This window comes from Bombina bombina, chromosome 2, assembly GCF_027579735.1.
Source record: "Bombina bombina isolate aBomBom1 chromosome 2, aBomBom1.pri, whole genome shotgun sequence".
Lineage (NCBI taxonomy): Eukaryota > Metazoa > Chordata > Amphibia > Anura > Bombinatoridae > Bombina > Bombina bombina.
The window spans coordinates 965,979,132-965,992,529 of NC_069500.1; the positions used below are offsets into that span (position 1 = coordinate 965,979,132).

General features: G+C 36.9%; 1 protein-coding gene across 1 annotated transcript in view; it reads left to right on the top strand.

The window, feature by feature from the left end:
* Positions 1-7,868: 7,868 nt before the first annotated feature.
* Positions 7,869-13,398, top strand: part of LOC128647389 (complement C3) — a 572,326-nt gene continuing 566,796 nt past the window's right edge. The window contains exons 1-2 of the mRNA XM_053700176.1: positions 7,869-7,904; positions 8,136-8,301. Of these exons, the coding sequence (XP_053556151.1) occupies positions 7,869-7,904; positions 8,136-8,301 (202 nt within the window). The remainder of the gene's footprint in view (positions 7,905-8,135; positions 8,302-13,398) is intronic.

Sequence of the window (13,398 nt, forward strand, 5' to 3'; positions counted from 1 at the left end):
GGACCTCGGTTTAGGGGTACATAGGTAGTTTATGGGTGTTAGTGTACTTTAGGGTACAGTAGTTAAGAGCTTTATAAACCGGCGTTAGCCAGAAAGCTCTTAACTCCTGCTATTTTCAGGCGGCTGGAATTTTGTCGTTAGAGCTCTAACGCTCACTTCAGAAACGACTCTAAATACCAGCGTTAGAAAGATCCCATTGAAAAGATAGGCTACGCAAATGGCGTAGGGGGATCTGCGGTATGGAAAAGTCGCGGCTGAAAAGTGAGCGTTAGACCCTTTAATCACTGACTCCAAATACCAGCGGGCGGCCAAAACCAGCGTTAGGAGCCTCTAACGCTGGTTTTGACGGCTACCGCCGAACTCCAAATCTAGGCCTGTGTGTGTATGTCTCTGTCTATTACTGCCTGTGTGTGCATGTATCTGCCTATTCCTGCCTGTGTGTGCATGTCTCTGTCTATTACTGCCTGTGTGTGCATGTATCTCCCTATTCCTGCCTGTGTGTGCATGTCTCTGTCTATTACTGCCTGTGTGTGCATGTATCTCCCTATTCCTGCCTGTGTGTGCATGTATCTTCCTATTCCTGCCTGTGTGTGCATGTATCTGCCTATTCCTGCCTGTGTGTGCATGTTTCTGTCTATTACTGCCTGTGTGTGTGCATGTCTCTGTCTATTACTGCCTGTGTGTGCATGTATCTTCCTATTCCTGCCTGTGTGTGCATGTATCTTCCTATTCCTGCCTGTGTGGGCATGTATCTGCCTATTCCTGCCTATGTGTGCATGTTTCTGTCTATTACTGCCTGTGTGTGTGCATGTCTCTGTCTATTACTACCTGTGTGCGCATGTCTCTGTCTATTACTGCCTGTGTGTGCATGTATCTGTCTATTATTGTCTGTGTGTGCATGTCTCTGTCTATTACTGCCGGTGTGTGCATGTCTCTGTCTATTACTGCCACTTTGTGCATGTCTCTGTCTATTACTGCCTGTGTGCATGTCTCTGTCTAATACTACCTGTGTGTGCATGTATCTGCCTATTATTGCCTGTGTGTGCATGTCTCTGTCTATTACTGCCTGTGAGCGCATGTCTCTGTCTGTTACTGCCTGTGTGTGCTCGTCTCTGTCTATTACTCCCTGTGTGTTAATGTCTCTGTCTATTACTGTCTGTGAGTGCATGTCTGTTACTGTCTGTGTGTGCATGTCTATGTCTATTACTGCCTGTGTGTAAAGTATATTTGAAAAATAAACAGCTATTACAGTTCTTTATCAAATTATTTATGTGCAAAAATCTCATAGACTTTAATCGTGAATTTTGTAAAAAAAAAAAATATTATAACTTTTCTAAATAATTGTAATAGACCCCTAAATATGTTACAAATACCCCCCAGAGACATATTGCAATCCTTTAGAAAATCTTACCTGATGACTTTTCTGCAAAGTTCAACTTTAAAGTCTATTGGAAGTTTTGTACAGGGAGTGCAGAATTATTAGGCAAATGAGTATTTTGACCACATCATCCTCTTTATGCATGTTGTCTTACTCCAAGCTGTATAGGCTCGAAAGCCTACTACCAATTAAGCATATTAGGTGATGTGCATCTCTGTAAGGAAAAGGGGTGTGGTCTAATGACATCAACACCCTATATCAGGTGTGCATAATTATTAGGCAACTTCCTTTCCTTTGGCAAAATGGGTCAAAAGAAGGACTTGACAGGCTCAGAAAAGTAAAAAATAGTGAGATATCTTGCAGAGGGATGCAGCACTCTTAAAATTGCAAAGCTTCTGAAGCGTGATCATCGAACAATCAAACGCTCATTCAAAATAGTCAACAGGGTCGCAAGAAGCTTGTGGAAAAACCAAGGTGCAAAATAACTGCCCATGAACTGAGAAAAGTCAAGCGTGCAGCTGCCAAGATGCCACTTGCCACCAGTTTGGCCATATTTCAGAGCTGCAACATCACTGGATTGCCCAAAAGCACAAGGTGTGCAATACTCAGAGACATGGCCAAGGTAAGAAAGGCTGAAAGACGACCACCACTGAACAAGACACACAAGCTGAAACATCAAGACTGGGCCAAGAAATATCTCAAGACTGATTTTTCTAAGGTTTTATGGACTGATGAAATGAGAGTGAGTCTTGATGGGCCAGATGGATGGGCCCGTGGCTGGATTGGTAAAGAGCAGAGAGCTCCAGTCCGACTCAGACGCCAGCAAGGTGGAGGTGGAGTATTGGTTTGGGCTGGTATCATCAAAGATGAGCTTGTGGGGCCTTTTCGGGTTGAGGATGGAGTCAAGCTCAACTCCCAGTCCTACTGCCAGTTTCTGGAAGACACCTTCTTCAAGCAGTGGTACAGGAAGAAGTCTGCATCCTTCAAGAAAAACATGATTTTCATGCAGGACAATGCTCCATCACACGCGTCCAAGTACTCCACAGCGTGGCTGGCAAGAAAGGGTATAAAAGAAGAAAATCTAATGACATGGCCTCCTTGTTCACCTGATCTGAACCCCATTGAGAACCTGTGGTCTATCATCAAATGTGAGATTTACAAGGAGGGAAAACAGTACACCTCTCTGAACAGTGTCTGGGAGGCTGTGGTTGCTGCTGCACGCAATGTTAATGGTGAACAGATCAAAACACTGACAGAATCCATGGATGGCAGGCTTTTGAGTGTCCTTGCAAAGAAAGGTGGCTATATTAGTCACTGATTTGTTTTTGTTTTGTTTTTGAATGTCAGAAATGTATATTTGTGAATGTTGAGATGTTATATTGGTTTCACTGGTAAAAATAAATAATTGAAATGGGTATATATTTGTTTTTTGTTAAGTTGCCTAATAATTATGCACAGTTATAGTCACCTGCACACACAGATATCCCCCTAAAATAGCTATAACTAAAAACAAACTAAAAACTACTTCCAAAACTATTCAGCTTTGATATTAATGAGTTTTTTGGGTTCATTGAGAACATGGTTGTTGTTCAATATTAAAATTAATCCTCAAAAATACAACTTGCCTAATAATTCTGCACTCCCTGTAGATACATTTTGGATAAGAATTTCAAGGGATTGATATGCATTAAACAAATAAATATGCATAGCTATAAGAAAAGTATAAATATAATGGCAATTAGTAAAAGATATAAACATATTTTTAGATAATATCAATATATGGGTGCATTTTGGAATTTTGTCCTGGGAGCCAGATTCTCTAGAAACGGCCCTGTATATATATATATATATATATATATATATATATATATATATATATATATATATATATATATATATATATATATATATATATATATATATATATACAAAAAAAACAGATAGAGTCCAGCACTTATTGAATTGCTTTAACCTGGCTGTGAGCTCGTTACAATGGGCTATCAGCAAAAACCCAAACAGATACAGTCCATATGTAGAAAGTAACAGCACCACTGCATCAATTTTCTTAAAGGTGAATTATTTCTTTATTGGAGATATCACAACAATAAAACAGCGACGTTTCGGACCTACATGGTCCTTAATCATGCATAGTTAAAACACAGTAAAACACACATTTAAAAAGGGTGGTTTGACCAATCAGATTTCAGCTCACATTCTTAATTGAATTAACCCATGCCTATCCAGGCAAGATAATATACATATTACTTTTTCTATTGGTGGCCTCTAGTGGTACCATATTGAATGACACCCTATCAAAATTTATAAAAACAAATACAAATCGTAGTCCCTATTCAGACCATAAGGGTACAATGTATTTAATTTCTTGATCCACCAAACTTCTTTTTGTTTTAGTTTAAGTTCTCTGTTACCCCCTCTTCTGTGTGTGGGGATATGATCGATTACTTGGAAGCGCAGCTGACTAACAGTGTGTCCCATTTGGGTGAAATGTGCAGATACTGGCAGAGACATATCTTTAGATTTAATTGATGCCTTATGCTGACTAAACCTAACCCTGGCGGCTTGGGTGGTCTCTCCGATATAACAGAGGCCACATGGACATTTGAGTAGATAGATTACATAATTGGTTTGACAAGTGTATAGACCATTGATGGTATACTGTTTACGTTTGTCATTTTGGGCCAAATATTTACCTCTAATAACTGAATTACATTGTGCACAGTGCAGACAAGGATAACATCCTTTATTGGGAGTAGTCAAATAGTTAATTTCAGATTGTTTAGTTGTCCCCACATCTGCTCTGACTAGATTATCCCTTAGATTTCTTACCCGTCTATAGGATGGCATTGGTGGTAATTTGAAAGACTCAACTTCAGGATTAAATTTTGTTAATAGATGCCAGTGTTTTCTTACTGCTTTAAAAATATGTTGGCTTCGCTGACTATATTCCATAGTGAATACAAGTCTTTATCGACTTCAAATTCGTCACAGTCCTTAGTAGGGCAGAAGGAAAGTCCTTTCATTAGCAAGCTGTGTTCCGTCTCGGTTAGCTCGTGTTCCGAGATATTAATTACTAGACTCTCCTTGTCCTGTATGGGGGAAATGTGGTCAGGCTGTTCGTTTACCTTCATTTCCGCATACCTCGTCGGAACCTCCCTCCTTGTTGACGTCTCGGCATCTGCCGGTTTCGGTTCCAGGAGCTCCGCGTGTACATCCGTTGTTCTTTGGGATCGGCGGTGCTTCCGCCCTCCCCTCCGGTGTCTCCTTCTGAGCCGGAATCTAAAATACTTTCCCCAGAGGATGACCCTTCGGCTAGTCTGTCCTGCTCTGTTGACGCTCTCAGCATTCTCCTCCAGTGAGGTGTATCGCGTATCTCGCGTTGTCTTGACGTGTGGTGACGTGACCAGTTGTACACCCGGTGATTGGTGTAATCAAGCTCATCACGTACAAACTTAGATCTTTTCCTCTCCTCAAGATCTGAACGATATTGGGCCAACAATGTATCAATTTCTTCTTTAGTGGTTTTCAACATTTCCAAAGTATACTTTGTTTCCATTCCCCGCTCAGCTTCCAGCACCAATCCTTTTTGTTTGTCAATCTCTAACTGCAGACATTCTACAGTGAGCACAATTAAATCAAAAGAGCACTTGTTAAGTATACTCTCAAATCTTGTTCTGTACAGTTCATGGTTAGCCAGTATGGTGGGTCTCAATTTTATCCTTAGGCCTCTAGGAATTCTTTTAATCCGGTAATATTCTGCTAGCGTGACTGAGTGCAGCTCTAGAGAAATCAGTGTTCAATTCTATCCCAAGAAGCCAGTTACTACGCACTAAAAGGATAGTGAGTGATCAGGACAGATTGCCCTCTAGGCTACAATCTATGGGTAAGAAGTTTATTAAAAGAGGTTATCCTCAGGAGATTATAAATAAAAGCATCATGGATCTTGATAAAAGTAAAGCCAAACCTAAAACCAGAAATGATGTAAATAGATTGGTGCTCACTATGGAATATAGTCAGCGAAGCCAACATATTTTTAAAGCAGTAAGAAAACACTGGCATCTATTAACAAAATTTAATCCTGAAGTTGAGTCTTTCAAATTACCACCAATGCCATCCTAGACGGGTAAGAAATCTAAGGGATAATCTAGTCAGAGCAGATGTGGGGACAACTAAACAATCTGAAATTAACTATTTGACTACTCCCAATAAAGGATGTTATCCTTGTCTGCACTGTGCACAATGTAATTCAGTTATTAGAGGTAAATATTTGGCCCAAAATGACAAACGTAAACAGTATACCATCAATGGTCTATACACTTGTCAAACCAATTATGTAATCTATCTACTCAAATGTTCATGTGGCCTCTGTTATATCGGAGAGACCACCCAAGCCGCCAGGGTTAGGTTTAGTCAGCATAAGGCATCAATTAAATCTAAAGATATGTCTCTGCCAGTATCTGCACATTTCACCCAAATGGGACACACTGTTAGTCAGCTGCGCTTCCAAGTAATCGATCATATCCCCACACACAGAAGAGGGGGTAACAGAGAACTTAAACTAAAACAAAAAGAAGTTTGGTGGATCAAGAAATTAAATACATTGTACCCTTATGGTCTGAATAGGGACTACGATTTGTATTTGTTTTTATAAATTTTGATAGGGTGTCATTCAATATGGTACCACTAGAGGCCACCAATAGAAAAAGTAATATGTATATTATCTTGCCTGGATAGGCATGGGTTAATTCAATTAAGAATGTGAGCTGAAATCTGATTGGTCAAACCACCCTTTTTAAATGTGTGTTTTACTGTGTTTTAACTATGCATGATTAAGGACCATGTAGGTCCGAAACGTCGCTGTTTTATTGTTGTGATATCTCCAATAAAGAAATAATTCACCTTTAAGAAAATTGATGCAGTGGTGCTGTTACTTTCTACATATGGACTATATATATATATATATACACATACTGTATATATATATATATATATACAGTATATATAATAATTGTGTTGTAAAATAACTATACACACACATATATATATATATATTCTGTATATATATATATATATATATATATATATATATATATATATATATATATATATATATATATATATATATATATATGTGTGTGTGTGTGTGTGTATATGTATATATGATTATATATAGATATATACAGTTATACAGTACACAAGGAATATCTATTTAAAAATACTTCAAACATATTCCGTTATGGGAAGAACATTGGAATGTGAAATATGCACAGTAAATAAATAAATAAACACTTCATTAAATGAATATTGTATAAATAAGATTTTCATGTCTTCAGCTACTTGACTATAAAGGGCTCCATTGCACTAATATATTTGTCTATATTTGTATACATATGATTTTATGTGTTGTTATGTGCATATATGTCTGTAAATACATATATACACATATAAATATATATCTACACACATATAAACACATATCTATACATACATATACATATTTAGACAAATATATGTATGTATCTCTATATTAAAGCCCTTTGCATGCCAGACACCTCATATCCTTAGAGCCCTTATAAACTTTTACTGCAATTTTGTTTCATAATTTTTATCAGACAGGGTTATTATGAGTGTAACTGTACTTTTAAATGTCATTTCAATGTGTTTCGTGCAACTTTTTTGTCTTGCGTTAACAGTTAACCAGAGCCTTGAAGTTGCGCTAACCTGATGCACGTTAAAAGTAATTGCACTCAAGGAAATGCATTTGTTTTCAATTTGTAATAGGCACTCTACTTCTGACACGCGCAAAGACCCATGATAAACCCCTTATTGCTTGCGCAGAAGTTAGTGCGCCACTTGTAATCTAGCCCTTAAAGGGACCCTAAATACTAAATAAATTTCATGGACCTCCCTATAATTATGGATACTGCCATTATGTAAACAAGGTTACACTGCAGGTATCTGAAGGAGAGTTGCTGTAAATGTGCAAACAGGTCAACACTGAAATGGAAACAGATTTCAACATGGCGACACCCATGACTAGAGAGAGGTGGGGAATAACGTCAATACTATGCTTATAAAATGTATTTAGTGTTCAATGTCCGTTTAATGATTAATCAATACATTTGAATCACTATCAGTATCTATTTTAGTTTTTTCTTGTATGACTGATGAAAGTTAGAGGTTTTTGGTGAAATTCAGACACATTGTTCTCATGTCACTCAAGTTCTTTTTCTTTCTTCCCATTGGCTATACATTACAAATGAGGGGCAGGTTGAAGTAAAAGATGCATAGGGTAGAGAATTATCAAGAAATTATCTACTGAAGGTTTATACCTCTCCAAGTGAATACAAAATCTAATTCTAGAACTCCTAACCATTGTGCAATTTGAGGGATGGTCATGATTGCGGGACTGTCACAACCAGACCTGCCCATATCACACTCCAATTTTACCCAGCACACATAGACTCCAAATATGACCTCAACAGCATCACTAGACTCCTGGTCTAGGGTATTACTCACCAAAATTTGGAAAGTATGCTGTATATTTATAAAATTAGATTTGTGTGATGTGACTATAAATATGAAGAGATATATGTAGAAGTACTTATTAAAATGTTTTATTTCTCAAATACATTTCTCTTCATATATTTAATATTGAATTAGGACATATGTGCTAACAGGAACACTTTAGATTGAGTTTAATAACCATCAAACTAGTTAATATTCTTTTTTTTCCCAGATACCTCTTAACAAACTCCCTCCTGAATCTAGAGGGAAGCAATATGTTAGTGTTCAAGCAGTCGTTTCAGGAGTCTTTGATTTAGAAAAGCCCATACTGCTTTCACCAAACCCAGGAAACATCTTCATCCAGACTGACAAACCTATCTACACACCAGATAATCGAGGTAAATCAAGTCTTGCATTTAAGAAATACAATTGTTTTTTCTTTTGCCTTTATCATTAATTTGTAAAGAAATGTCATATTTTGTAGAGATAGAAAGAAGAGATCTGTTGTAAAAACCATGCAAACATATAGCAACAAAAAATATTTGCAGAATAATAAAACCTCTGAGAATAATATGCTACTGTCCTATGCTCCTTAAAGGGACAGTAAAGTCAAAATTAAGTGTCATTATTCAGATAAAGTGTTCAATTTTAAACAACTTTCCATTTTATTTTTACTATCTAACTTGCTTTAGTCTCTTGGTATCATTTGTTGAAAAGCATAACTAGGTAGGCTTAGGAAGTTAGGAGCAGCAATACCCAACTGGGAGCTAGCTGCTGATTGGTGCCTGCACATATGTAGCTGTTGTCATAGGCTCACCTGGGGCAAGATTACATATGCTTTTGGTTTTTATGCGGTTTTGGTATCACATATACAGCGCCGCATATAAATGCGGAGCGTATATTTCACCCGTCGGCCGCTATTTTTACTCCCATAAGCTAACATAGAATTGCGTCGCAAATCGTTATCACATATTCAGCGAAAGGACTTACACAGCCAAAATGGAGAAATGTTACTCCATTTTCACCTCACCACACATAGGCAGGCGCAGCAAGTCTTGCGCTGAGTATGTGAGCACCGTAACTCCCTGAAAATAGTAACTAATACCTAACGCATGTGCAATATCTATTAACCACCTGAAAATAACTAACACCTAACACATGCGCAATATCTATCTATCTGTCAACCGCAATCCCCCACCACAATAACTAATAAAGTATATTAACCCCTAATCCGCCAACCCCCACATCGCAATAAACATAATAAATGTATTAACCTCTAATCCACCATTAACCCACATCACAATACATCTAATAAATGTATTAACCCCTAATCCGCCATTAACCCACATTGCAATAAAACTAATAAATACATTAACCCCCTAATCCGTCATTAACCCACATCGCAATAAACCTAATAAAACTATTAACCCTTAATCCGCCATTTACCCACAACACAATTAACCTAATAAAACTATTAACCCCTAATCCGCCATTAACCCACAACGCAATAAATCTAATAAAAATATTAACCCCTAGTCTGCCAAACCCACACAAGGCAATAATCCTAATAAATCTAATAACCTCTAATCCAGCAAACCCCCACAACGCAAATAACTAATTAAATGACTAAACCCCCTAACCTAACACCCCCTAAATTAACCCCAATTACCTAAATTAAAAGTGACTAAATTACAATTAAAATAAAAAAGCTAACATTACTTAAAAAACAAACAAACCTAAGATTAAATTAATCTAAGATTACAAAAATAAAAAGTCTAACTTTACATAAAATAATAAACAAAATTATCAAAAATAAAAAATCCCCCCAAAATAAAAACACCCTGTAATCTAATACTAAGATACCAATAGCCCTTAAAATGGCTTTTTGTAACAGCTCTTTTCCTTAAAAAATACTAAGTCCCCCCTCTAACAGTAAACATCCCCACCCACCAAACCCCCAAAAATAAAAAACCTAACACTAAAAAATCCTAAACTACCCATTGCCCCTAAAGGGGCATTTGTATGGGCATTGCCATTAAAAGGGCTTTCAGCTCTTTTACTGTCCTTAAAAGGGCATTCAGCCCCTTTAAGAGTGCCCATTAAAACCCTAATCTAAAAAAAAATTAATAATAAAAAAAAAAAAAAAACAAAAAAAAAAACCCCCCAAATAGGTACTCACCGTTCCTGAAGTCGGAGAAGGTTCTGTTCCAGGCGGCGGAGAAGTCTTCTTCCAAGCGGCCGACATCTTCTTCCAAGCAGGGACCACTTCCTTCTTCATCTAGGACCAAGCTGGGGCAGAGCGTAGATGAACGCGGAGCAGGACCGGTGACCGCGAAGCCATGGAGCGTGGAGGATCCTCTTCGTACGATCACCGCCGTACACTGAATAGTGAATTCAAGGTACGCGTTTAAATATGGAGTCCCTTGCATTCCTATTGGCTATTTTGATTCTTCAAATTCAAATCAGCCAATAGGATGAGAGCTACTGAAATCCTATTGGCTGTTCAATTCAGCCAATAGGATATTTTATGTAATATTAGACTTTTTTATTTTTGGTAATCTTAGATTAATTTAATTTTTTTTTTTTTTTTTATTTTTAACTAATGTTAGCTTTTTATTTTAATTGTTTGTAAATTAGTCATTTTTAATTTAGGTAATTGAGGTTAATTTAGGGGGTGTTAGGTTAGGGGGCTTAGTAATTTAATTCGTTATTTGCGTTGTGGGGGTTTGGTGGATTAGGGGTTAATAGTTTTATTAGCATTATTGTGTTGTGTGGGTTTGGCGGATTAGGGGTTAATAGATTTATAAGGTTTGTTGCGATGTGGGTGAATGGAGGATTAGGGGTTAATACATTTATTAGGTAGTTTGTGAGGTTGGGTTTGGCAGATTTAGGGATTAATACGTTTATTAGGTAGATCGCGATATGTGTGAATGGCGGATTAGGGGTTAATAGTTTAATTAGGCATATTGCGTTGTGGGGGGTTGTCGGTTTAGGGGTTAATACTTTTATTATTAGTTTTGATGTGGGTTTCATGGCGGATATAGGGGTTTTTACGTGCCGGGTTTATTTTTGGGAGGTGGGTTAGACTTTTACTGGAGATTTTACATTTTTTTTTTATTTTCTTAGGCGCCAGAAGTTTCTAAAGTGCTGTAAGTCACTGGCGACTCCAGAAATTTGTGTTTAAGCTCATTTTCTGGACATCGCTAGTTTATCCGACTTACGGCACATTATGAACTGCCGGCGGGGTTTATTGGATTCCCCGATGTGCGAGGAGAAGTTACGCTGAATCTTGCGCCGCATATGTAATCTCACCCCATATGTCTTCAATTAGATCCCAGCAATTTACTGCTGCACCATTAAAGGGACAGTAAAGTAAAAAAAAAAAATCTTTCATGATTTAAATAGGGCATGTCATTTTAAACAACTTTCCAATTTACTTTTGTTACCAATTTTGCTTTGTTCTCTTGGTATTCTTAATTGAAAGCTAAATCTAGGAGGTTCATGTACTAATTTCTTAGACCTTGAAGACTGCCTCTAATCTGAAAGCATTTTGACAGTTTTTCACCACTAGAGGGTGTTAGTTCATGTGTTTCATATAGATAACATTGAGCTCAGGCACGTGAAGCTCCTAGGAGTCAGCACTGATTGGCTAAAAATGCAAGTCTGTCAAAAGAACTGAAATAAGGGGGCAGTTTGCAGAGGAATAGATGCAAGGTAATCACAGAGGTAAAAAGTATATTATTATAACTGTGTTGGATATTTAAAAATACCTTTATTTTCTTAGGCAGGGTCCTCAAGTACAAACAAACCAACAATGTTTCAAACCTGCAATAAGTTCTTAGTCATGGCATCTCAATTATGTACAGGTGTGCTTCTTTTATTCCTGTGCACTGCTCATTAATTTCTAGCTAGAATATACTGCCATCATCTGGTAATTTTATAGTATGCATGCATGCAATTTTACATTCATTAATTCCACATTTGTAGCTTGAGTACATATAATTAAAATGCAATTTAAAATACAATTCAAAAAAACCTATGCACCAAACCTATACATAAGCAAATATAAAATGATATCAGAATTATGTACATATATGTATTTAACAGGCTATTTATATGAATAGAGACCAGTCAATATCTTTATTCAATCCTTTTGGTATAAGAGAGTCAAGGTTTTTAATCCAGAACATTTCCCTCTTTTTAAGCAACAATTCCCTATCACCTCCTCTCCTGGGTCTAGTGACATGTTCAATTACTTGAAACCTAAGTTGACTAATGTTATGACCCATGGAGAGGAAGTGAGAGGAAAGAGGTGCATCCTTATTTTTCAATCTTATGTTGGACTTATGTTCAGTAATTCGTTCTCTGACTTCCCTACACGTTTCTCCTACATAAATCCTGGTACACAAACATTTAATGATATAGATTACAAAAGTTGATCTGCATGTTAGAAAATCTCTGCAGTTGTAGTGCTTAATAAATCAGACTACATAAAAGAAATACAAACAGAGGTATATAAACCTCTGTCAAGGGATCCTACTATCCTTATAAATAAGGAAATTGAGCAGATAACTAAGCAGGCTGTAAAAATGGGAGTTATTACAGAGAATTTTAAAGAATCACTGATAGAAAAAATCCAATCTGACCAGTGTTATACATGCTCCCAAAAATACACAAAAATGAGAAATATCCCCCTGGCCACCCGATAGTGACTCATCCTCTTCATACCTCAAGGACACTAATGATTTTCTTTCAAAGCTACAGGAGGTTGGTTTTGTAGGAGACAAATGTATTCTATACACTTTAGACGTCACTAGTGTTTACACTTCAATCAAACACACTAGTGGAATTATGGCAGTGGAAAATGTTCTCAACACAGATAATGAATATTCAGAGAATATAGAGAAGTACAATTCTTAATTGAATTACTATCTTTGATTTTGTATCAGAATTATTTTTTTGTTTCAAGACAAGTTTTTTTCTCCAGAAACAGGTTACAGCGATGGGCTCCATCGTAGCCCTAACATATGCCAACATTTTTATGTCTAACTTTGAAGAAAAATATATTCGCGCAAATTATTTCTCCACTATGGCGCCTCCTGGTGGAGATTTATTGACAACATTTTTGACATATCGTTGGGGGATGTTAGGAGTCTATTGGATTTTGTAACACAGTACAATAATCTGGGCACTAAAATTTCTAATATAATTAGGAAATACTGGTACATTTTAAAAGAGTGTAATCCCCAAGTAAATAGTTTTCAAGAAAAAACAATAACATCTTATAAAAGGAGTAAAAGTTTGAAAGATACCCTTGTTCATGCAGATATTGGCAGCAGTAGAGTGAGTTTCCAAAAAACAATTGGACAATCTTAAACTGGATGCTATCCCTGTTTACATTGCAGCCATTGCAGTTCTATTATCAAAGGGGATGATTGTGTTCACCCCATAAATGGTAATACATTTAAAATCAGAGATTTTCTAACATGCAGATC